The 26,960-nt window shown below is 42.6% G+C and overlaps 1 protein-coding gene and 1 non-coding gene across 4 annotated transcripts in view; one reads left to right on the forward strand and one right to left on the reverse strand.

Moving 5' to 3' along the window:
- Window positions 1-486: 486 nt before the first annotated feature.
- Pcsk5 (proprotein convertase subtilisin/kexin type 5) overlaps window positions 487-26,960 on the forward strand; it is a 411,139-nt gene continuing 384,665 nt past the window's right edge. For all 3 annotated transcript variants that reach the window (XM_040746607.1, XM_040746615.1, XM_040746617.1), the window contains exon 1: window positions 487-688. In XM_040746607.1, the coding sequence (XP_040602541.1) occupies window positions 491-688 (198 nt within the window). In that variant the 5' untranslated portion in view covers window positions 487-490. The remainder of the gene's footprint in view (window positions 689-26,960) is intronic.
- LOC121135656 lies at window positions 11,132-11,231 on the reverse strand. The gene has a single exon (XR_005872757.1). It is a non-coding gene; the product is annotated as a small nucleolar RNA U13 (small nucleolar RNA).

Genomic DNA, 26,960 nt, shown 5'->3' on the forward strand with positions numbered 1-26,960 from the left:
GGAGCGGGCGCCGCTGCCGTCGCCACTCACAGTCCCCGCGCGCTGCTCAGAGCCGGAGGGAGCGCAACGAGCGGGCGAGCAAGCGAGTAGAGGGGGCGCCCGGTCGTTGTCTGCGCTCGGACCGGTCGTCTCCGCCGTGCTCCGGGGCCCCTTGAAGAGCGAGAGGCAGCCGAAGAGTGCAGGAGCGGAGCAGGGAGAGCCCTCGGCGGAGGCGCCAGTCCCACTCCATCGCCTCCTGTGCCAGCCGGGGAGTGCTCGCCCACCACCCCGCCAGCCCAGAGCCCGGGTCCCCGCTGTCCCACGGATGGTCAAGGAGCCTGCCAGAGGCTCGCTGCTTCGCTCCTTTTCGCTCAGCTCTCGGGCTCTCTGCCTCCTACCGACCGCTCCCGGTTGTGCGCCCCGCCGGCCCAGGCCGGAGAAGTTAGTTGTGTGCCCCGCTTAGCGCGCTAGCCAGCAGCCCGGGGAGCGAAGGCGGCGAAGCACCGGGACCATGGGCTGGGGCTGGGGGAGCCGCTGCTGCCGCCCGGGACGGCGGGACCTGCTGTGCGTGCTGGCGCTGCTCGCCGGCTGCCTGCTCCCAGTGTGCCGGACGCGCGTCTACACCAACCACTGGGCGGTGAAGATCGCAGGCGGCTTCGCTGAGGCCGACCGCATAGCCAGCAAGTACGGATTCATCAACGTAGGACAGGTAACTAAACTCTCGGTGCTCAGGCACTGCACGTAGAAACTAGCTGTTGGGGTCTTCTTGTCACCTCTGCTTGGACCCATCCCCCTATTCCAGATGTACTTCTGCAGCTGCGGCCCGAACTCTAGGGCGATGCTCTAGCCCGCGCGTTCCTCGCACAGTCACACACATGCCCCAAGTTTCTGGGATCTCTGTTTAATTTGTTTTTACAAGCTGTACGGGACAGGTAGAGTCTTTGGAAAATCTGAAGTGCCCCTGCACTGGCTCAGACTCGCCTTGGACCTTTGGACAGTCCCCGGGAGTTCTACTAGCCAGAGGAAACACCCTTGAAAGTAATCGTGACTGGGAAGGTAGAGACCATTGGGAGACCAAGTAGTGAGCCGCTGGACCCAATTGGGAGGGGGAAAGCCTCCTGGATTAACCTCTTGGGCCAAGTAACTACAGGGCTCTGGGGAGCCTGGGCTTCAACTGGAACTGGGGTGGGAGGAGAGAGGAAGGGGGCGGGACACCAGGAGGGAAGAACAGATTTAGAGGGGTCCTGGCTGCTGGTTCGCCTGGCTGGGATCCAAATGTGGGCCCCCAGAGCTGGGTGGGGAGGGACCTGAGAGACCTTGAAAGCCATTGACCCGGGTTCTGCTCCGGGAACTTGGGAATCTTCTATTAGGGTGAAACATGAAATACCCTGTTGCAGTCTGTGGCAGGAATGTTTTGATGAGTTGCCTTTGGTTGGTTTTCGTTTGATTTGCCTTGCTGAGGGAAATGCCAATATATTTTTATAGTACCCTGGCAGCGCTACCGATTCATATTCTGGCCAAAAGCCCTAGATTTCGTCCTCTTTCCAGTGTCCCTACCAGAAACAGGGCTGGAGAGAGGTCTGTAAGTGCCCCTCTTAAGGACCTTACAACTTGATTTGAGATCGTTCCAAGGAGGGAGTCCTGTTGTAGCTCTGACTACGGTTGAGTGTAAAGCTAAGGTTCCTACCTGAGGGCCGCAGGGGCATTTTGGTGTGTTTACACGGTGCTTCAAGGCCACGGGACAGAATTCTGTGACCATTGGTACTGCTGAAGCAAGAGGGCACAGATGGTTTCTGAGCCCATTTCCTTTGAACTCTGTGCCTAGGATGTCAGGGGCAGTCCCCACCCAGCTCTGGCCGTTGTGGGAAAGAGCTCCTTTGCCTGCTTCTAGAAATAAGCTGGGGAGCAGCTGTGAGGGTTCAGAGGGCAGGACGGGAAGGTCTTGCTCTTTACCCTGCAGAGGGAGGGAGGTTGTATTCCAGAGAAGCCAGTTCGGTGGAGGGCTGAGATCAGGGCAAGGGGCATGGTTTATGTCTCCACCATTCTCTCAGTCCCCTAAAGAAGTTAGAGCAACCAGCCAGATTTTGTTGTCTGAGTGCCTGTCACCTTCAGGAAATCACCCATTGGGGGTTCTCTTGACCTCTTCTGTGAAAGAAACACGGGGTCCATTCAAGTTGTTTTAACCAAAACTTACAGTTGAGTACCAAATATACCTCAGTATTACTGACCGGAAGGCTAAAAGACATAAAGAACACATTTATAACCTTTCAGGAGACATTTTCAGTTCAGCCAACATTAAACATCTTCTATGTCAGCAGCATCTGGGAGGCAAAGTTCTCAAACCATACTTCATTCTTTTTTTTTGTTTTGTTTTTTGTTTTTACGAGACAGGGTTTCTCTGTTTTGGAGGCTGTCGGTCCAGCCTGGCCTCGAACTCACAGAGATCCGCCTGCCTCTGCCTCCCGAGTGCTGGGATTAAAGGCGTGTGCCACCAAAGCCCGGCCATACTTCATTTTTAATTTCAAAAACAATGTTGGTACACAAATGACATAGGACACATCAGGACACTGGGACAGGAGACTGATCCCAACCTGCACAGCCGTGATGGGGACCCAAGACTCTGGTCCAGGATGGCCCCTCTGTGGATCTTGCCATCTAGAGAACCCTTCACCCAGTGTGCAGAAGGAAACAGTAAACCACCATGTCCCTGAATTCTAGTTGGGTAGCTCAGAGGACTGGAAGAAAATACCCAGTCACCCACTGCTCACTGACATGTAGTTTAGAAGGACCTGGACTTGTTGACAGTAGAAGGCTTCTTAGCTTGCAAGGGTAGAGAGACACTTCTGTCCTCCTGGACTTAGAATAGAGCTTAGATTGCAGAATCCTATGGCCTCTAGTGAGAGAGGAGCAAGGTTATCTTATCCACATTAAACAAGCAAACAAGTCAGTGTCCTATAACCTCTCCTGACTTTTTACAAATGTCTTTATAGAGAAGAGTCACAGCTCTCCATGTCAGAAGTAATACTAAGAAAGTTTGTATATACATAACACGAAATACTATTTACTGTGGTTTTTACAACCACATTGTGGAAATACAGCTCTCCTGGGTTATAGAGGACTGCTGAATTGATGCAATACCTAGTGTAAAAAGATCTGCTATTGTACAGTGTAAAACATTCTTGTGCAAATCAAAGGAGGACAAGCTTTTGGCTTCAGCTGGGTAAATTGAGTTCTTGTGTGCAAGATCATGGCACTATAAAGGCAGAATGTATTTCGTATTCATCCTTTACTGCACTGACCTTTTAACACTTTAGACATCCTTTTGTTATTCTTTCTTTCCAGCAATAAACCAGCTGTGGTGCAGCTTAGGGCAGTAAATAATTTGCCAATGTCTCTGGAATGTTTTCACGTTTTGTGCTGTGAGTCCCGGGTGTTATCTCATGTGTCACAAATTGGACCAAGAACTTGTTTGTTATTTCTGAAGTCATTTATGATCCTGGTGGTGTGTAGACACACATATATACGATACAATATTTAGATGAGTAAAGTAGTGAATTTTTACCACAGTGAAGCTACAGTGTTGGCTGTCTACTTGGAATATCAATGCAGTGCTTTGTGTAGCATGTTAACATTTAAAGGTAAGATTTGTGGCCTGGAGATTTCTGTAGAGAAGTGAAGGGGGCTGCGTCTCTTTTCTGTTCACGGAAGATAGAATGTTCAGAGTAACGGGATAAGCAAACAAGCAAAAGAGGACCTCTAGACGGGAGCAGCAATGAGGGCTGTGTTTCCTCTGGTTATGGAGATAGTATTATGCATTCTTAGATTTTCATAAAATGCTCTCATTCTATGAAATGCTTATGGTTTAAAATTCTGAAGTGATGCCTAGTCATAATCATTGCTAGTCGTTGTCATTTCCTCAGCATATATCAAGTTTTGCTTGCTATGTCAGCTGTGGGATGCCTGGAGTTGGCAAGCTGAGCTCTGACTAGGAGCCCCTGGAGTATCTAGAACTACCAGCCCCTATTGGAATGCCTAAGGGTAGGAGTTAGGCATGGCTGTTGGCCTGCTTGTACAAGAAGAAGAGGCCTTTGTCCTCTGTTACTAACTGGATCCCCTGAGTCTTTGAGTTAACAGTCTACTGGTTAGGGAATTGAAATATAAAGGAATAAGGTCAGATCCATATTGTTAATTGTTGGTAGAATAGATCTGTGTAGAGAGGAATTAATTTCTGGTTATTTGAATCCAGGCAGAAGATCTCTTGTGAACAAATGGTTTGCAATGTGTAGTTGCTGTATTTATCCTTCTGTGAATTGCCTTTAGTCATTGATTCCAAGCCAGAGATTACCGATAGCAGTCCTCACCACCAGCCATGTCACCTTTTGAGCAAGTCTCCACAAGAGTAAAGCCAAATGGAAGCTATCCTGGGGTTTGCTTGACACAAGACTCCCCCAGAGACCATATGGGTGTGGAATCTGCAGAGGCTACTAGGGAGGCTATGTAAGTCACTGAACTCAACGGTACCCCTGTGCGTCTGTCTGTAAAGTGATAAACCTTGAGATAACAGAGTGGGTTAACTATGTGCTGCTCAGCACACAGGCCTGCCATAGAATGTTTGTTGAATTTGAATCAGAGGAGAAAGATTAAAATGTGAGCCCTAAATGTTATTTAGATATGGTGAAAGGAGAACTTTTTTTTAAATGGGAGATACAAAATGTAGATGTCGAGAAAGTGAATTTTCATGGCTAAGTCAGGTGAGTTTTGTACACAGGGAGGATGATTTTCTATTTCAACTAACCATTTAAGACAGTTTCAAAACAGTTTTATGTTGAGCTTAAACAATGAGAGCTGAATTCCCTGGATGGTACCATCTTCCCTCATTTATCTTTACTGTAGCATCTAAGCTTGCTTGAGATGGAAGGAAGGAAAGACAGTATGTAAAGAATGAGGACTAGGGATGTAACTTAGTTAGTAGTATTGTACAAAGAGCTGAGTTCAGTCCCTAGGGCAACCTAAATTGGGCACGGTGGTTCATGGATTGGAAGTTCAAGGTCATATTCAGCTATATAGTGAATTTGAGGTCAACCTGGGCTACGTGAGATGCTCTCTGAAACTGAAATTGTCTGAAGAATAATTATTACGAGCATTTTACCTTAGTGTATTCTGCTGAATCATATTTGAATTTACATATTAAAACTGAATGCTATGTGTACAAATAACCCAGTATAATTTTCCAGGTAAGCAGGAAAAGCTCTTGAGCGGGAAGAACCTCCATTAAAGATGCTGCTGTCTCATTTCCTGATTAGTTTTGACCTGTGGATAACAGGATGCTGAAGTGCTGATGAATGTTGTGGAGTGAATTCCAGGTGTTCATGGACAGCATAGGGGGATGCGGCTAGCCTGATAGGAATTCCCCCCTCGTAAATCTGTAGGCATTTTGTAAACATGAGAGTAAATGGATGGTTAATCCCAGTTTCATTCCTGTGTGATACATCTGGCCTTGCCCAGGATGGCTCTTCGTAACCAAGGACCTCAGCCCTGCCTTGGCTAGCTGCTCTCATATGCATATTTCTCATGATGGACTGAATCAGAACAGGGAAACCTTGACTAGAAAAAGCAATCAAAGGCCATGGCCTGATGATGATGGAGTGTGTGTGGGGGTCTGTTGTGTTAACCTCATAGACAAAGAATGGCTTATGTGAGACCTTTGGGGTCCTTTTTAACTTTTGAAAACCGCTTTTGTGAGCCCCAAAGCTGTTGAATTTGCCTTATCACAATCTTTCATGGGCTTCTTTCCAGGGCTTTTAACTTGAAAGGTCAGCCAGACAAGCAGGATAGTACGCTGGGAAAATGTCCAGAGAAAGGGAGTCCTGACCCAGGAACACCCCTTGGGATGGGAGGGGTATTTGTGTTATTCGTTCAAGTTCTGTGAAGTAAAGCCTGGATTCTTCCCAAGGCTGAAGCGGTCCAGGTATTGTTTTGCCTCGAGACCACATCACTCAGCCTAGTCAGGTTGGTTTGCTGACAAGCTGGCTTTGGCTTCCCATGTGATAGAATGAAGGCCTATGCACATTCATGCTTGTTGGAAGATACATATGTGCAGAGATGTTTATGTATTTGTCCATTTTTGGTTTTATAAAATTAAACACTACACGGTTAAGGGTGAAATTACTTGTGTAGTGTTCTCATTAGTTTCCACAGAGCACAGTTCTATATCTGAGGGTACCAAAGAGAGCAATTAATATCAATAAACATGTTGATTGAATGAATCCTTGGAGAAAATTGAAAGCAGAAAGAAAACAGGAGTGGGAGAGTGTCTGTGTGTGTGTGTGTGTGTGTGTGTATGTGTGTGTGTGTGTGTGTGTGAGACAGGGGTCTTTCCTTTTGTTAACTCACCTGACCCTCTGTTCCTTGTTTATACAACAGGGCACCACTGTTCAGCCCGTTTAGGGGGCTTGCTGCTAAAATCAGCAGTGCTGGTAATGAAGATGACTATTTGGCTAAAATAGGACACCAAGAGCATTTTATGTTCTGTAAGGACCCTAGAGAGTAGCTCAAAGGAAAATGAATGAATATTGTGGTAGCTGGGGTCTTGTGGGGTGTAGCAGTTGTGATTTTTTCCAGATTTCTGCGGTTTCCCTTCGGGGTATAAAGAGGAACCAAAGGCAGAGGAGACAGAGTTGTACCTCGTTTCCCTAAGAGGTGACCGAAGGCTAAGAGCCATGAACACAGTTTGAGCTTGAGGCACCTGATCAGCCAAGCAAACCTTCAAGTCTTCTGGTTGGGCAGGCCTGGAATTCACCAATTACCTCCAGTGTAGGGACTGGGGGGCTTTTTATTTCAGTTATCAAAGTAACAGCTTTTTAACTTAACCCCACTGTGAATGCCTATGAAAGAATAGTGGAGAAGTAAAACTTGAAGCATTGGAGGCCTATAAAGAATGCAACAGGAACCATTTTAGGTAGAGGTGTGCAAAAGCCAACCACAGCCACTTACATACGCGAACTGGCAAGCCGATGCAAAATGAACTCCCTAGTTAAGGTGGCTCTACGTGCAATGCTTTCATTCACAGTTCTGCAAACAGCAGGTGAAAAAAGTTTACAGAATTTATGTGGTCTATACCTTTTTCACAGCAAAGTCTAGTCTGACCTAAACTACCTCCATTAGCTACAGCATTGGTTTGCTTTATTACAGAAATATTAATGAGTTTGACCCCAGGAGTGTTCACAATCCAGACAGAGGTGTATCTAAGGCAGTCAGCCTCCTAGTCAGTTCTTAGGCATTTGTGTACCTTCTTCGTGTGAAGAATTGCAAATTCTGAACATGTACAGCCAGGTTTTTTTTAAAAGAGTGACTGTGGGCTTGACTAGTCCATAAGCCAGAGGTGATGGTAATGTCTGTGATTTCTTCATTTTCCCATGTGAGCTTCATTCTCAGGCAAATGCTTTCTCCAAAGCATCAAAACTCATGCGAGTCTTAGTAATTCTTTTATCTAGCAGTGTCATTAACCCCCCAAAGTGTGTTCTGATTATTGAATGGGGTCATGTCCCGCACATTTGGGCCCGCCATCTGTCCAAGGGGACAGTGGTTCATGGGTGGGTCATCTTGGGCCACATGTCTAGCTTTGAAGTGAGTGAAATGTTGATCTCTGCTAGGCAGTCCAACATTTGGGGAGGGCCAGTTCCCTAAAGGAAAATGAAATTCTATTACTAGAATAAGAGAAAACAGATGTGGGACAGGGAATGACCCCACTACTGATATGATTATATAAGACCATGAATACCTAGGCTCGTTCCAGCATTACCAGGGAGAATTTGTTATACTGAAGCTCTATGAAGAATGAGTAAGGCACAACATGTTGCTCTAGCAAACACGTAAGTCTCCCCAGGTTGTGAGGTATATCCTGGGACGAGGCATTTTTACTTACATCTATTGTTTGGTGGAGCAGTGGAGACCTGCCCAGTTAGTATGGTTCAGTCATGCCTGGGGAGTACTCATAATGAACTGGAGGGAGCAGAGACTAATGAAGGCTATTACTAATAAGGAACTTGGAAAGATTTGGAAGTTCCTATGGAAGTATGTGCAGTAATTTTGGTGACTTGGGTGAAGGTGCAGTTTGAGGGAGAGGGAGATTGTCAGGGCAGCTGTAATTATAGCCTCAGGACCTGGGGAATGTGAATTCGTTTGTACCATTTGGGCATTCTGTGGGAGCATTTTTAAGGAGAGAAATACATCTTAACCTTCAGTTTTAAAGATTTTTGTTTAGTGTATGTTTTAAGGTGCACAGCCCCATGTTTTGGCATACGAGTACATATGTACGTGTGTGTGTCCCTATATATGTAGATGTACACACACACAATGGTTACTAAAGAGAAGCAAGTAAATCTGTAATTCTTCACTTCTCTTTGGAGCCCATTAATTTGTTTATTAAAATTATTTTATTTAAAAAAGACTCTTGTGTCTGTGTGTGCCTGCGTGGATGTATTTGCACATGAATACAAGTGCCTGTAGAAGGCAGAGGCATCAAGTTCATCTAGCCCTGAAGTTACAGATGGCTGAGAGCTGCCCAACATGGGTGCTGGGAACTGAACTTGGGTTATGTGCAAGAGCCATACATACTCTTACCCACTGAGTCATCTCTTCAGTACTCTTAACAAGAGTACCTAAAATTTGGTCTTTTAGCCGCCAGTTTTCAATAAGTAATGCTATATTATTCCTTTAGTGTTCCTGGTGTGCATTACATCACTAGGTATTTCATCCTATGTAACGCTGCTCTTTTTGACGTGCATATCTTTTCCTCTTCCTTCTCATCTGTGGTACCTACTATTCATTTCATTCTGTTTCTGAATAGCTGGCTTGCATCCCTTCAGATTCTACATCAATCAAGATCATCTGCGTTAGGTCGAAGGGCAGGTGCAGTGAAATTTCCAACGGGTGGGACAGTATTTAGCTCAGGAAAGAAGAAAAAGATACCGGCAGGTAGATTTTGCCCCTCATCCACGTGAACTGTACAACTTTGTAGGAAGTGCACTGTGGAAATGAATTGCCAAGGGATGATGACACATGCATGTCTAGAGCAGGGGGACTGTGACTGGAAGACAGAGGAATGCCCTCATTCAGTCAGCAAAGGAGCAAGGCTGTGGATGAAGGGGAAAACAGAGCAGGATGGTGTAGTCTAGAGGACCCAAAAGAAAGGTGTGTCCACCCAGATCTGCCGCAGTGAGACTGCTGCACAGAGCAGGGGATTGTGTGGAAGTGATGTCTGGATGCTCCAGTGTTTGAAATATTTTTAGGAAATTCATAAAAAAATATAGGCCACTATAAAATGAATTTCCAAATAGGAATATGGTTTTTGCTGCTTGTACTTACTGCTGAGTAGGTATTGATTGGACAGATGAGTAAAAGAAATGAGCCATTGATTGGCTTTGCAACATTTTGTTCTTCATATGAGAGAGGTAGATTTACCAGGTGAGACAGAAGACAAAAAGATTCTGTGGGAACTAGGGAGCAGTAGTTCCTGAGCATAGGGATACTGTTCTGAAATGACTGAATAGTGTCTACACGAAGAGGTAACTGATAGGCACAAAGGAATAGGGTGGGTGTAGGGCTGTAAGTTCAAAAACTAATGGATGGCTAGTTCAATAAACTAATGAGTTGAGCCATTCCAGAGGGGGTTTGTTGTTCATTTGAAGCCGGCCTGGAGCTTGGAGTTATCCTCCTGCTTCTGCCTCCCTAGTGATGGGATTATAAACATGAGCCACTGTGCCCTACCCAGGAAGACTTTTTAAGCTGCTCCCTCTAGCAGTTCTGTTTGATGTTAAGGTCCAAGGTGTGAGGTGTGCCATTGGTGGGTGGAGCGAGCGAGAGCAGAGAGAGAGAGAGAGAGAGAGAGAGAGAGAGAGAGAGAGAGAGAGAGAGAGAGAGAGAGAGATCAGCCAAAAGCTGAGTTGCTAGAAAGGGTTTTCAGTATGGGTAAGATGGGGATTGAAGTGATTTGTGTTGGTGTACCCACTGGGCAGGTAAATGTGAAGTTTGCCTCACATTTCAATTCTCCTCGGATAACTGTAGGCATTATCTCTGCTTTCCACTACCATGTGCTATTATTTGCACTGCAGGTCCTGTACCAACTTAAGGGATAAAGGCTGGCACACAGGTGATTGCTTTCAACTCCCAATGTGTGTTTTTTTCTTATTTGAGTTAAAAACTGAGGATTGTGTTGAGCATTCGATATAGAAGAAGCAGTGTACACAGAGATTGTAAAAGCAGAAATAATACTTAAAGTTGATTTCTTTTTTCTTTTAGTGTTATGCCGCTTCCAGGGGGAGACATGAACAAATGTCTGTTTACCTAGGTAGGGCACGCATGACAAACCAATGACACTATTCTATATCAATCTGTTTTATTGAGAGAGTGAATTGACTGGAGTTACTTATAGGAACATGAGTGAGGGGTTGTTTACAGGAGTGTGGACGACTCAAGGGCAGTTGCATCAACCAAGGGCCCATCCTAGCATGGGTGACCTCTCAAGAAAACTGCATCCCTGAAACTCCCCGTAAAAAGTGCAGACAAGCCCACCAAGCAGTCATATCTCTGAGTGCTGACTGCTTGGGAAAGGGTTTTGTGAATCTTGTAACTCCTATGAATTTCCTGAACCTTGTGGGTTTCATTAGTTTCATGAATCTTATGAGCTGTGTTCATCTCTTCAGAAAGGACTATATAACATTTGAGGGACAAGGACTCACAGTGGAGTCCAAGATTGCCTGCTTTTCTTTATGGAGTCCAGGCTGGCCGTAAACTCATAATGATCCTCCTTTTTGTCTGCCTCCCAAGTGTTGGAATGACAGGTCAGGTGTATCCTACCACACCTGCCTTAAAGGATGATTTTTTAAGTGGTATGTACTATGTCATATACAATTTACTCCCGCTTAGGTAGTCAGATTGTCTGATTCCCATCTCTGAATTATGGTAGATATTTATAATTTATTTACATGTCACATAGCCTGACCTGTATATACATATTTTATGTAGCACAGTGAAGCAGCGTTTTCAACTTGTAGCTTTATGTATTCTTGTTCTGAGTTTTACTGCCTGGAGGATATGGATTTTAAATTTATTTATAGAGTGTTCTTTTTATAATGGAGAACCTTTTTATTCACGTCAGATGGGTTATATGCTGACATCACAACAAGGTGTGAGAGAGGAATGTCACACAATGATGTGAACATCCAGTCATCACTCTTGAGAGCCAAAAAGAAAATCTGGAATACATAGCATTCTAAGACTTCTCAATTCTATAAGTTAGTCATGTTTGCATTTGTATGTTAATCTGTATGTTAATTTAGAGTTAGAATTACAAAGGAAGCATTAAGTTCCTAGTGTAATTTTCTATGCATTATCTGAGTGGTTAATTCTCTATTGGGAAAATTATATTTTGGATACCATGCCAGCATTGAAACTCGAATTTATTAAAAGCAAGTCTTTCCTTGATGGTTTTCCAGTGTTTCAGTCTCTCTCTCTCTCTCTCTCTCTCTCTCTCTCTCTCTCTCTCTCTCTCTCTCTCTCTCTCTCTCTCTCACACACACACACACACACTCACCCGTTTCTTGTGTGTGTGTGTGTGTGTGTGTGTGTGTGTGTTAGGAGTGAGGGTGGTGACAATCACCAGTTTCAAAGCTCTCTAAGGAAGAAAAGGTGGGGCTGACTTTTTGTAATAATATTCATATATAAAAGAAATGGTATTTTTCTATACTGAGACACTGGTACAGCTGTGAAAAAATAGCATTCTCTCCATATTAATGTTCCCAGGCTTGTCTCTTGTTTTCTCTAATTGAAGTTTCTCAACCAAAATAAAGCTTGTTCATGCACACGAGTGCAGGCAGGGGCAGATAATCCCAGAGCCTTTATCATTTCAGGCAAATATCCATAGCTACAAAATTAGAATGGTACTGATTGCTTATGCCGGTGTTACTTGGAAGATTTAAGGGGGCCCTTCTCTGCGCACCATGCATTACTGAGAAAATTAAGGTCCCCTCTTTGGATTTAGTCTCGTTAATAAAAGAATTTAAAAATGGACTCAGGGGAAGCTCAACAACAATTTTTATTGGTGTTTGGTGGGCAAGCTGTAAACCGTGGCAGTTGTAGAGTGTGTATTGAGAGGGACTGGGGTTGGGATCTGTAGAGGAAGAAGGGAGGAAGCCATTCATGCTTTTTGAGTTAGGCTGGCATGTTCAGCATTGGGGGTCAGCAAGCCCCCATGTGTCAGCAAGCAACTATGTAGTGGAAGAGGGATAGCTTCAGAGGAAGTAAGAAAGCCTGCAGGTAGAGAAAACATGCTTAGGTGTTGGCCAGTATCCGAAAGAAAGATGGGAAAGAAGAAAAAGCTATGCTTTTTTGAGTAAGGACTAAGAAAACTCGATCAAAGTAACAGAGCTACATGACTATTCTTTGTATTTTTTGGTGTCTTCTTAATCTAAACTACCCAGCCAATTTCTATATTTTATCCCTCATCACTGGGACTATTCTAGCTGCATTAAACTCTCACACACATGTTTTTGTGTGTGTGTGTATGTGCGCGTTGGACATGGGAGTAGCAACAGCCATAAATTTCAATGCTTTCTAAGAAAGAATTGTAGACTACTTAGGACTTGTTATGGAAACCTTGAAAATGCTATGCTAAACAAGACAATTATACTATTCTGTTTATGCAAAGTTCACAATTACAAATCTGTTGAAGCAGAAGGGAAAAGTTGATAAGGAATGGTAATCAAAATGCCTTATAATTGATTTCTGTGTCCTCTTTCTGTTTTCTGAGAGAGGGTGACTCCAAACACTATGTAGTACAAGGATGATCCTGAACCCCAGTTCTCCTGACTTTACCTCCCACTGCTGAGATTTACAGTCATCTGACACGATGTACAGTTGTATTTCCTTTTTCAGTATCTCTGAATAAAACCACTCGATAGTATATGTCTTAGTTAGAGTATCTATTGCTGTGGCCAAAGCAATGTGAGGATAAAAGAGTTTAATACAGCTCTCAGGCCACACTCTGCTACTGAGGGAAGTCACAGGAGAAACCTGGAGACAGGAACTGAGGTAGAAGCCATAGAGAAACACTGCTTACTGGCCTGATTCTTATGGTTTGATTAACCCACTTTCTTGTACAGCTCAGGACCACTGCTGAGGGGCCACACTGGCCCTGGTCACCAGGGCACTTCTATATCAGTCATAACCAAGAAAATGCCCTACAGGCTTGCCTACAGGGCAATTTGATGAAGGCATTTTCTCAGTTAGGATCCCTTCTTTCCAGGTATGTCAAAGTTGACAAGTGATGGGGAAGTCCTGTGTATATGTCAATAAAGCACTGTTGGCCAATAGGGAAGCAAGATAGGTGGGACTAGGAATCCAGGAGGACTCTGGGAAGGAGAAATACAGGGAGTCACCATGTAGCTGCCATAGGCTAAGAAGTTCAGACCCTTTTCTCCGGTGAGAGAAATACTTAAGTCAGAGCTAGCCAGTAAGAAACAAGCAAGGCCAACAGCTTCATAATTAATACAGTGTCTTGTGTGTTATTTGGGGACTACAATGCGGCAGAGCCCAGGCGACTGGTGAGGAAAAACCAAAGCTGCTGGCAAGGAAAAGGCTTCACTCAACAGATAAGCAACAATAAACAAACAAAAACAAACCCAACAAGGACAATATACATGAATGAATGAATTCTGTGATAGATAGCCTATATCTATAATGTTGTGAGGACAATTGATCAGTACCTATTTGTCAGGCATTCTGGTAGGTATAACCCTGCTACCTTTGCTTGTTCAGGTTAAGTTTATATTGAGAAGCAAACTATAAAACATAGTGACATAAGTAAAAGAACCTGTAAGTGCAGTTACAAAGCAAACATGCATTAGTATATTAAAAAAGTGAACATCTTTGGGACAGCTGGCCAGAGAGGTTCATGGAGGGGAAAATGATGAATTAAGTACCTGAATGTTAGGAGGGAGATACCCACACGGCTGCATGCAATGAGGTAGGCGTCCATGCAGAGGAGCTTGCACATGGAAAACCCCAAGGAGCAGACCAGCTGGTGGAAGTGGACCAAAGCTAAAGACGAGGCTGTGCTGGATCTTGAGATGGCTGTTAATTCTTCTTCGCTCTGATGTCACCAGTAGCTGTCGTATCTGGTCCATCAGGACAAGCGTCTTGGGCTTTTAAGATTTCTTCCCTCTTGTTTTGAAATACTTGTGCTTTCCTACTCTGCCTCGTACAGAAGAAAGCCAGACTGAGCATTGCTCCCTAGATGAACTCCACATTCTCCTGCTTCTGTACCTGTCTTTATGCTCAGAATGCTCGCCCAATCATTGCTCCTGGGAATTCTGTGTCATCTCAGAATGACTTCTTTATCTACCCTGGAAGTATAGCTGAAAATAATATGTAGGCAAAATTACTGTGAGCTTTTCAACTAATTTATCCCTAGTGTTCTTCTCTTCAGGGATTTAGAACAGTTGAGTTTTAATTCCTTGGTTTCCCTCTCATGGGGGACCCAGTTATGACTGCTTTATAGCATGCTGTATGGTATCTCATTACATTGAAACAGTCATTATATTGGGTGAACCCTCAATATTGGTGTGAAGTAAATCTGAACATCAGAGGAAATTTATAAAAATGTCTGTAACCCAGGACATGAGGAAGGATGGTCAGGGGTGGAGAATAAATCAGTGATATGAGACTTTAAACCAGGCTTCCTGGGAAATAGCCCAACATGTATCTCTTACTGTTTTTGACCTTGGCACTGTCCTCAGGGTCATTCCTTCTGATTTTGACTCTTGGGAGCATTATTTGTGTGACAAGGTACTTTGTATGACAGTATTCAAGTCCTGAAAATCAAGTCCCAGTTCACCCTGGAACAGACTTGCTTCTCCATGTACCTCAGTGAGCCCTAAGAGCCTGCTAGCTGTGATAATTGTCCTAAAAATGGCAGTGGGAGCCTGTGTCTGCTGGGACAGTGCATATCAGCACAGATCCTTCCCAGGAAAGAACAGACTGGTAGTAAGAAAACAGTTGGAGGTCACAGGCAGACCACTGTTTCTGCAGAAAGAGTGGAATGGCAAAAATAAGCAGATCCAGCATATTCTAAAGTCCCTGAAGCTCACCGAAAGATAAGCAGTGAGATCGTATGATGGCCATAGACACAGGGCAGGACTAACCAGGATTGGTCATTTTGAAGGGCCAAAAATCTGAAGTTACATCTGCATGAGAGGGAGGATTGGATTCCAGAGCAAACAGACATAAATTAGCCCTGTAGCTTAGACCATGAGGAGTGGCTTCTGAAATATCCTGGGAGATAGGAAACAAACTCAGGACAAATAGAACAAACATTCATTGGGAGTTAACTCCCTTTAATTACAGAAAGAACATTCTCTTGGTTGAGTGACATGGCAGGATGCCAATCTCTCAACTGAGATGGGTCTCCCCATTTGACCTACCCAGGGGTGTCAGATCCAAGGCCTCGAATGACTAGGCTTCAGACTCAGGCAGACAGAAAGAGAGAAGAGCGACTTTCTGAGTTCCACGAAAGAGAGATAGGAATGAGTTTTCTCATGGGATGTGTGATTTAAGAGTAGAGTGATTTCTTCCTCTGACATGATGGATCTCAGTGCAGATTTTCATTCTTTGTTCAGACTTTTGTAAACCTTACCCTGACCCACTGTCTCCTCCTTTCCCAGTCAGAGTTGATGCCTTCCTCCTGTACCACCCTATTTTTTTTCCTTCTGTGCACATAGACTGCCATGTCCATTTTCAGTGTCTGAACACTGTCAGGCTTAGATCCTGCCTGCTTTCAAGGACCAATTATCTGGGGCTAAAACCTTTGTTTAAACTGTTATCAAACTTTGCATGCTTTTAGCTGGTGTTGGACATTTTTATCATGCATTCAGGTTATCTTTCTTGTTTTCTTTCTTTCTGTTTGTCATTTTTTCCTTTCGTGTGTGTGTGTGTGTGTGTGTGTGTGTGTGTGTGTGTGTGATGTGCAAGCATGTGTGTGTATACAGTGTACTGGATAAGGAACCCAAGGCTTTGTCTATCTAGGTGAGTATACTATCAGTGAGCTCTATCATCCATTTTTGTAGTTTTGTTTTGAGACAGGGTCTTGCTAAGTAGCCCATGCTGGCCTTGAACTCACTCTATAGCCATGGAAGATCTTGAAATTGTAACCCTTTTGCCTCATCCTCCTGAGGTCAAATCTGACCAATGATTTCTTTAAAGCCAGGATTTCAGTCTGGTCCATCTTCAAATGCCATATGACACCTTGACATGTGCTCAGAAGTTAAAATGGCCTCAGAAATGTATTCTGAAATGAATAGATGACAATTCAAGGAGTCATAAAGACCACCAAAGCCATTGCTGCCCATGGTGTGAGAATTTATTGATTTCTAGAGTTACATGTGCATAAGTGACTTCAGTTGGCAAATGAAATGTGAACAGAGCTGGCACCTGTCCCTTCATTAACAGTCGGTGGGTGACTCCCGGTGATGGTCATCTGGCTGGGTGTCTGGCAAACCTCCAGGTGGTGGATGCTTCATTAGTCTGGGTTCTTGAGGGGGTCTCATGAGGAGTAGGTGCACAGTGGGCATATGACACAAGCTAGAGATAAACTTTGTGGTTTCAGTTGCTTCATTTCTTGGGTCGTTTGTTATTGCAGTGGAGCCTGGTTCACTCTAATTAATACAAATTCCAATCTTAATAGTTTTCTTCTTAGTCTTGTATACAATGAAGTCTAAGATATGTTCTAGAAGGACAAAAAAGGATTGGTATAAGAACCCTGCAGTTATAGAGCAAGTCCTAAGTGATCTGCATTAATAACTACGTGCTTCCTAAACAGAAAAATCAGGAAACAGATGAATAGGCCTCTGCACATACGTTGTCACGTGACTCCCTTGTTTAGGGGAGATTTGGGCTTCCTGAAAGGGAGACCCTGGATCTCAGTTTTTCAAAATTGCTTTCCATTGTCTTACTACACTGAGATTTGGAGTGTGAGCTCAAATGTAGCTGCCAGTGACTAGTGAACATGCTCAGAAGTTCAGGGCTTTCCTTTCCCTTTTGGGAAGGCAAACATTTAATGTGTTACAGGTTATCTTTTATTTTCCCCTATCAAATAAAAATTTCATTAATTTAAAAAACGTTGTCCTTGTACTGTCATCTACTTGGAAGCCTGAGGTGGGAGGGTCATTAGAGCCAGGGAATTCAAGGCCACTCTGAAACATAGTGACACTTTAGCTCAAAAGAAAGATTATGGAATAGACGGCAGGACAGTCTTGCTGCCGGCAACCTTGCTGCCTTGAGAGTGGTGACACACACTGCTGAAGAATCCACTTCAGTTTGTGGTTCCTTTGCAGGGGGTACTATGCTCTCCTGCTTGGAGAACTGGCTTCACAGCATGTGGGATCTTGCATTCCCTGATTTATGTGATGTAGACACAGTAGGGAACATCTGAGATGTAAAATGCTGTGGCCGGAGTCTCCAACTCTTGAATGGAGTCCAAAGCAGCAGATTTTTCTTCTTTGGCAAGACAGAGCTGAAGCAATGTGCAGGGATTTGGTTTGCCGATTCCCAATCTGCTAAAAACTGTAGTAACTTAAAGTGGGGTGGAGGAAGAACATAAGTGCTTCAGAATTTGGAAAACACTCCAGAGGTCACATGGCTTGCTTACTTGCTTACTTGCAAACTAAATACTGTGCGGCTTAACTTTTTTGTTTTGTTTTGTTTTTAAAGTTGACATACTGCATGTGGATATGTGTATCCCCATACTCTTTCATAAAGATAGGCAAATTTTTATTTTGTTCAAGCAAAAATTGAAAAAAAGTAAAGGCAGTATTGAACCCTGAAAGTTTTTTTTTTTTGGTCACTCTAGCCCCTAGAGTGTGGAGGCCATCTTTTGTACATTGATTTCACCTTGAGGTTTTCCCTTTGCTATCATTCTGCCCTACCTTCCTTGAAAATGTTCTAGAATATCCACACTGTGCTGCATGCAGGCCATCCCACGCAGAGTACACTAGCACTGTGCTTGGAAACTTTTGTACTCATAGGTGTAGTTTTTCTTCTTGCTTCAGAATAAATTAATTGGTCACAGCTCCTTGGCCTAAAAATCACAATCCCTGTATCTTTTGGGGCTGTGAGTCAGTTGGTAGATTCTTTAGCATTTGGTGGATATGGGGGCCTGGCTAACCTAAGATGGCTTTTCTCATGCGTCTAGGGATTGCTACCCTAGTGTGTAAATCCTTTTCAAATTTCTGTTTGTGTTTTGTTTGCAAACATCCCATAAGTCAAAGAAAGTGCTAATCTAAGCTTCAAGAAAAAGAGAGGTAAGTTTCATCTCTTGGTAAGGGGAGATCCAATTAATTACAACCACATTTTTCAATGTATCAAGGAGCCTACTATAATTAATTAGATAGGAACCAAAAGTGTGTCAGATGATGGTAAGTTAAGGATAGAATATAGGGAAAGAAATCTGGGTTGGTGGTATATTTTTGTAGTTTAAACCCTTGCACAGTTGACCCAAGAGGATCTAGAGTTTAAAGCTACATGAGACCTTGGAATCAAAGGAAGGAAAGAAGGAAGGGTGGGATGAAACAAGGGAGGAAGGAAGGAAAGAAGAGGTAAACTAATCAGGGATTGGAGAAAGTGAATCAAAGGTAAGAAAAGGGGAATATCTGGGAAAACTCACTCGCAAATGGTTGATTAAGGAAATCTTCATGGAGAAGGTATCTTAGTAAGGGTTTTATTGCTGTGAAAAGACACCATGACTATGGCAACTCTTATAAAGGAAAGTATTTAATTGGGGCTGGCTTACTGTTTCAGAGATTTTGTCTATTATCATGGTGGGAAGCATGGTGATACATCGGCTAGGGAGGATTTCTACAACCAGATTGGCAGGCAGCAGGAAGAGAGAGTGACACTGAGCCTGGTGTGAGCATTTGAAACCTCAGAGCCCACCCTCAATGATACACTTCTTCTAATATGGCCACAGCTACTCCAACAAGGCCACAAGTCCTACTTCTTTAAAATAATGCCACTTCCTATGAGCCTGTGGGGACATTTTCATTGAAACCACCATAGAAGTTGAGTAAAGAAAGATCTAAACAAGGTGAAGGAAGGTTTATGTCTTATATGTAACGGGGCCAGAACATTGGCTTAGATGAATTTGGAGAAGCCCAGGGATCCTGAATGAGCATAGGTGTGGTAGAAGATGATGTTGAGGGTTCAAGCAGTTGAGCTGGGAGGTATGGCACACTCAATCCTGTAAGGGCTGTTTCTCCCATTGTAGTTAATTTTAGTTATACTGGGATATTCGATTCCGGTTTAGTAGATCTGAGATGTGCTCAGAGATTAGCATTTCAAATAAGCTCTCAGGTGTAGAGCAGCATTTGCTGCTGGGCGTGGTCCAGGGATTTTTCTCTGAGTGAGGAGGGTGGTCTTTAGGATCCTCTCAGTAGGTCCTTGTTTAGAATGCTTAAATCCAGACAGGTAATATAAAGGGGGTGGCATTCTCACACAGTCTACTGTGAAAAACACTGGATTTTGTTTGTGAAAGCTCCCATCATAGAGATATCTATTTTACTCAGAGAACAGTTTATTTTTCTTTGTTGTGAGCCACAAATAAGAGGACCTCTATCTGGATTCCTGCTCTTGCTAGTTTTCTGCCAGGTTTGTTCCAGAATATACCTCCTTGTTGTCATCCAATTTCTGATGACTGGATGTCTTCTCACTTAGCCCTTTTTTCTCCCTGGTCCTTGCTCCAGTCTCCCAGTGGCTGTGCATTTCAAATACCTGGTGCCTTCAAAGATAACTTCTGAGCTGGGCTTGGTGGGCTATTCCTGCAGCTGCCCCTCTTATCTGTGGTATTGCTTTCTGATGTTTCAGTTATACCTTGGTCAATCTTGGTCTAAATATATGAAGTGGAAAATTCCAAAAGTAAAAATATCTTGAATTTTAAAAGAACTTATTTTAGTATGCTAAGCATTTTGTTTTATTATTATTAACTTTAAAAATATCTTACTGTGCCTGATTTGTAAGCAGAACTTTATTGTAAGCATGTGTTAACTTTATTGTAAGTATGTGTTATAGGAAATCATAGTGTATACAGTAAGACTATCTGTTCTCTCGGGCATTCACCAGGGGTCTTTGAACTACCTCAGTGGGAAGAGGAGCATGATTTACAAGTCATGCTAAGAAACAGTGTGCTACTACCCCATTCCCCCATCCACTTGTCTACTCTGGTTCCTTTTCTTACAATCCAACACATGAATCATTAGCTTTTTTTCAATTCTATTGCATTTTTACTGAGATAGTCTTGCTGTTGCATAATTACAATCTTTTGTATTTGATACAGGGAAGATCAGCAAATGGATCATGAATAAGTACCTGGTAATGTTTTATATCACATATTTATAATTTCCTGTTATTGGTTCTGAGTGGCCCCATCCATACCCCAGCTCCCTAAGAATACTTCAGAGTCTTAACTAGGATATAGGACCTTTGAAACAACCTTGAAAATCAGTTGCCTCCAGGTTGCATATTTCTTTTATCTCCCAATGAGCTTGTAGATGGTTTTGTTTCCTGGTTGGATTGGAATACAGTGTGCATTTGAGAAGTTTAATCTCATTTGTCTCAATAGGAAATAGTGTATATGCATCTAGGATTGAGGCTCTGTCTTCACCTCCTTAAAAACATCTGCCCCTTCACTTTATGGAGGGTTTAAGTGACATATCTTTAGCATGATTATATTTTGGTGTTAAATTTAATCATTTGTGGAGTTTTTTTTACATTTATTTATTTTGTAGTGTACCAGGAACCTCAAAATAGTAAAAGTCATCTGAGATCTGATGGAACCTCTCATGAGTCTTTTTCAGAGCCTTCTGAATTCTAAGAGAAGGCTTCATTTGTGTTTAAATTCACTTTGTTTTTAAATCCAGCTTGCATATGTAAGCCTTATTTGAAAATCCTGACATATTTCTTGCTTGCTTATTTTTGTGAGAGTGTCTCTTCTTTACCTCCAGCTGACTTAGGATTCACTCTGTACCCCAGGCTAACTTCATACCCCTGTAGTACTTCTCCCTCAGGCTCCTGAATTGTGGAGTTACAGGTATGATCTAGCATGTCCAGCTTTCCACTATATGAGTTTTTTATTATTTTTAATTAGGGTAGTAAAAGAAAATTAGAGCAGCAAATAATTGGAGTTGCAAAATAATGTCAGCAAATTGTGCCACAATTGGCTGTATCATCATGTACCAGGAATGGATTTGTGTGCAATACTGATTTGTAATATATTTAAACTAATTATTAACTCAATCAGATGGGTTGACTTGGATGTTATCATAAAGGGCTCTGAGATGTGAGTGTGACTAAGTTCCATAAAATTTATTACTTGACTATTGCTGGATCCAGTGATTCCAATAAGGCATTGCCTTTTGCCCCCACACCACCATAGTAGAAGTGGTTGTTATATGGCATTGGGAAGTGTGTGTGTGTGTGTGTGTGTGTGTGTGTGTAAATTTAATTAACAGTAATTTGTTTGTCTTGAAATGAAGTTCCTTTCGATAGCCTATAACTTTGGAAGAGCATTGGTATTATTCTCCTAAAATACAAGCACCCTTAGGTAGTGAGACTCTTCTGTTTTTTTTTATAGTTGAGAGCAATAATATCTCTTAGACCAGTGGATCTCAACCTTCCTAATGCTGCAACCCTTTAATACAGTTCCTCATGTTGTGGTGACCCCCAATCATAAAATAATTTTCATTCTTGCTTTGTAACTGTAACTTTCCTTTGTTATGAATTGTAATGTAAATATTTTTAGAGATAGAGGTTTGCCAAAGGGGTCAAACTGACTTAGACCCATATTATAGAATTTAGAAACAGGAACTTTAAAAAGAGGTATAAATGGTTCACTGCCCAGGTATTTAGCAGACTTGAGCTGTAGTACATTCTAAGTTCTGTTTACGAAAGCAAGTGCTGAACATGCCCTATTGAAAATGTTTAAGTTGATCTGCAATCCCAGTGCCTGGGAGGTAGGGACAGGAAAGTCAGAAGCACAAAGTCAGCCTCAGCTGTATGATACTCCCTGGTATATTGTCTTAAACCACAAGAAAATGGAGCAACAGCAGCAACAACAAAACCCACAGAATGACAAATGAAAGTGTTGAGAAGTTCCTTTGACTATCTGGGTTCTTTGCTGGTTGCCTATTTACATTCTGACAAATAGCTCCACAGGTAAAAAGCACTCATGGTGTAAGCCTAATGTCCTAGTTCAAAGGCCAGAACTCAGGGCAGGAGAGACTAGCTTCTGAAAAGTTGTCCTGTGACCGCCATACACGAACTCACTCCTATCATAGACACACAGTAATAAATAAATAAAGATAATTACAAAAATAATCCCTATTGATAATGATTGTATTTCTAATGGCTCTTATTTCTTCAGGAGTTTTTTATGTTGTGGGTATGAGCAGCTGTTGTCTGAACATTTGCATTGTAGATCTAAAGCACTTGAGCAAACACCTCCATTTTGGAGATAGTAGTAACTCTTCTACCTCTTTCATTAACTGCCAAAATAATTTTTTCTGCCTTTGGTTCAGGAACATGGTTGAAGGATAGCTCACAACTCTCCCCTGATAACTATGTAGTGATAAGCTAAGAAGCCCAGCAAATGCCTAAAGGAGTACCCAGTCTTGCTTAGTCCTTTGGATCTCTTTCTTGGGAAAATCAGAAAGCTCATTTTTTTTTTTTTGTGGAGACAGATGTCATCTTTTCTTTTACATGTAGGAATGTGGCCATACTATTGTAGAGTGTTTTTAGCTGTGACCTCGGACTTGGGTCCACAAGTTGAAAGACTTGAGATTGTCTTATGTGGTTTGTGAAACTCATAGAAGGGCTTGGGGACTGCATCCATCAAGGCAAGCCGTCGAAGTTCTGTTTATAGACCTGTAATGCAGCCACTAAAGTAGCAGGCTAGAGGCAGCATGATAGCTAATGTAGTCGCTGTAGAAATTCAGTTTAACATGATACATTTGAAATGGGAGTAAGTGCTTGTAGCTGCAGGAACCATTCTCCATCCCAGGTCTTTATCACTAAAGTTTATTGGGGCTTTAAATCTGTTTCACAATTTAGTTACAGAACTTTGGCATGTTACAACTGAGGGTGGAAGTTCTGTTCTTTCTTTAAATTCCTTCCATCTACATTGGACATAAAATTCAGCAATATCCAGTGTTTTGAACATTAACACGGTTCATAGATTAATCTCCAACCCCATGGAAGCCTCAGATAGCAGACTAATATCTGTTAAATGAACTTACTTTCTCTCCATTTATCTAGATATGAGGTATTTGTCCAGATAAGCATATGTCTTCAGTTAACTGCAAAAGTGTGTAAACATTGCAATGATTCTTTTGGTAAAACACTGTATTGAGTTTATCTTTTATGTCAACAGTAAGTACTTAGGAATGATAGAAGAGAGATACTTAAAACTCAATCTACAAGGCCGAATGCATTTTCTTAAACATCACTTCTGACTTTCTCGTAGATAGATACAAACATTTGCTTAGTGGCATAATGGTTATTTAAGGTCTCTTTTTATTTATTTAATATATATTCATGGCCAAGAAAGCTGCTGAGATAAAAAGGTCAATGGACATTTTATGTTAAGAAAATAATAAATAAGTAAATCAAAGTTGGGCAGTTGATCGGGCCAAAGGAATTGCTGAGATGAGACAGTAATCCTGAAATTAATCAGGTTGAAATTGAACCTTCAGTAAAAGCTGGACTGTGACTCAAAGTGGGAGCTAAAATATTATGCAGGTTTTGCTTAAAATAGAGAAAACAGCACTGAGTGTGGCATCAGAAACATTTGGCTGCTATCAGTTGCTCCTATTGTAAATGTAGGTCAGTGAGCAAATGTGGTGGGCATCAATTCTATTGTGTGGGAAGTGGAGACGCTAATCCTTTCCCATCTCTCTTCACTCACTGACTGGGTGGGTAGGTTTGTTTTGGGAAAGCACTGTCATGGGCTGTGGAGTGGATGCTGCCAGTAGACCAGCAATCTCAAGCTGAAGGAGATAAATGACTTGAGTAGGGAAACAACCTAGATGAGAAAGAACTTTGGCTTTTGAGGAAATGAATTTTGAGGCAAGGTCTAAACTCTGAGAAGGAAATGAGAGATTGAGACACAGGGGCTGCCTGTTGGGTGGAACAGCAAGAACATAGGCCCAGAGGCTGAGTGGGTGGTGAGGGAAGGGGAAGGCATTAGGAGGTAATGATCTGAAGGCAAATGGAAGGAGATCTGGTAGCCTCTCTTAAGCCAAGTAAAAGCAATTTTGGTTGTTTCATAAGTAGAAAGTAAGCAGGTTTTCTAAAACAGTATGATATCATCTTTTAAGATTCATTTTATTGCACTTATTTGTTTTTTTCAGTGCTAGGAATAGAATGCAGGATCTTATACATGCTAAATGTACTCTAGTGCTGAGTGAAATCCCCAACCATCTGATATCATCGTATGAAAAACAAGTATGAGAAAGACGGGTAGTTCATATTGCCATTAAATATGATAAGAGAGTCAGAAAGAAGAATAAACATGGCCTGATGTGTTATTCGATGGGGGTGATAAATGATTTCATCTTCTTGAAACAGGGTCTTGCTATGTAACTGTGGCCGGGCTTGAACTAATGCCATTTCCCTGCCTTCCAAGCACTAAGGTTATAGGCCTTTATATATTTACCTAGTGGCTTAGTGGCAGGATTCTTAAAGTGACCAATTGTTAATGGTCCTGAAACAGTTGGCAATTGGAAGAATGTGGAGGAGTAAGTGTGCACAGAACTTAGATATCAAAAGATCTCTCTTGCTAATATTACACCTAAATGCATGCTCCAAAACAATTTTGAAAACCTGTATCTCCTGAAGAATCATGAGAAACAGCATCACATGGCATCTGTGTGGTTGATTAGAAGAGTAGATTGATTGCTCACCTGTGTAGAATTAGAGAATCATATTCCATGGCTACTGTGAATAGGCAGTGAAATAAGGTTCCAAGAGACAATGGGAATGTAATGCAGACAAAGCCTTAGGCTTGATGAACTCTTATTAGACCTGATGAAAAACATTTCTCCACTACAAAGTACCCCTGAAGAGATCAGCAGTTTTTACTTGAAATAGAAATGGAAGTGTGTTCTGAATTTTATGGTTTGAGGGATTTGTTGGGAAATTTAAAGTTGAGCTGTAGCAGCTACAGTGCAGTTCTTATGGTGGGTCCATTGGCAATGGGAAGGCAACCTTATCTGTTCATCTCAGTGATCAGTGTGTGCACCACCTGTGAATTTCCAGTGAACTGAATTTTCATCAGGATACCCGTTAATAGACAAGTATGCTTTATGGTACTAGTGGTTTTGTTTGTTTGTTTCTTTGTTGGTTGGTTTTTAATACAGCGTTTTTCTGTGTAGCCCTGGTTAACCTGGAACTCACTCTGTAGACCAGGTTGGCCTTCAACTCAGTGATTCCCCAGCCCCTGCCTCCTGAGTGCTGGAATTAAAGTTACACACCACTACCTCCTGACTGTATGTTACTGTTAACATTAATAATGTTTTCAATTATCTCCCAGAGTTGAACTTGGATAAAACTCATGCTGAAATCAAATTTTATTTTAAATGTAGATTAGGGTGGTAATGTTATAAGTGAGTAAAACCAGAGGTCAATAAAGGTAAGGAGAGGAGGAACTAGAGAGAGGGCTATACAAGTGTGCGGACCCGAATGTGCATCTCAAGAACACATAGAGCATCTGTGACCCACGTGGACCTACATCCAGACGGGAAAGGGAGGCTGTATGTTCCCGCTAGCCTGACATAGGCAGTAGGGAACAAAAGACTTAGTTAGCCTCTAACAAGGTGCAAAGGTAGGACCAACATCAAGATTGTTCTCTTACCGCTGTACACATGCCATAACATGTTTGTACCCGGAGTCATACACAGAAACATAGTTACATACATGTATTACTGTATACATACACATTATAGATACTCACTTTTTTAAAGGTGGAAGTGGGCAAACGTGAGCACATTTATACATGTGACTGCACAGACTAGGATAGCCAACACTGCTTGCCTTCTGTTATGAATGTTGTGTCGTCACCAGCTCATTGGTGGCACATTCCCATCTCTTGATCTGGGATGGCTGAGCCTGGATTGACTAGATACTGGGGGGCAGTGCATACATTTCTGCCAAGCCCATGAGTATCAGTGCGGCTGGCATGGTTCCATTGGCCCTACCACTGCCCTGACTTACGTACTTTCCCTTGCTTTCCATGCAATTATGTTAGGTATATGGCCAGGGGCTCTCAGGAGCCGTCTCATCTTCTCTTTTTTCTCCCAGAATTACCAGCCATTTCCTTTTTTTTAGGTCTCATCATGTTGCATAATCAGTCACATTCTGCTGTGAGGAGAACAGTATTTTACTGAGAGTTGTTGAAATATTTCCTTCATTCTACAAAATGGGGAGCTCTACGTGCTGCACATGATTCGCAGGGCTGTTGAGCAAGGGGAGCAGATCTAACGCTGAAGAGGCCGCCGTGGCTGTAGGAAAGCTTTTCAGCTGAATAAAGCTGTCTTGATGATACCATGAAATCTAAGCAAGCAGCCTTAACTTTCTGCTTTCCCATCTGCATCATCGCATCAGCCACCTCCATGATAAAGATAGAGAAAAGTAGCTAGGGGATTTCCCTGTGCTGCCCTCTTGTCCTGTTAACCTGCTTCCTGGTCTGTTTTTGCCTCTCAAAAGATACTTTTGTGGTCAGATGCACATCTTTGGTTTTACTCATATTCTTAGGGCTAGGAACTTCGTTCCCAGGTAGACCATAATCTTCTTTGCACTCCTGTCTCAGAACTGGCTATAAGGAAACTCCAGCCCAGTCCAATAGTAAGACCCCTATTTCAAAGTAGGACTATTTATACCCCGGG

The sequence above is a fragment of the Mesocricetus auratus genome, unplaced genomic scaffold (genome assembly GCF_017639785.1).
Source record: "Mesocricetus auratus isolate SY011 unplaced genomic scaffold, BCM_Maur_2.0 Super-Scaffold_4256, whole genome shotgun sequence".
NCBI lineage: Eukaryota > Metazoa > Chordata > Mammalia > Rodentia > Cricetidae > Mesocricetus > Mesocricetus auratus.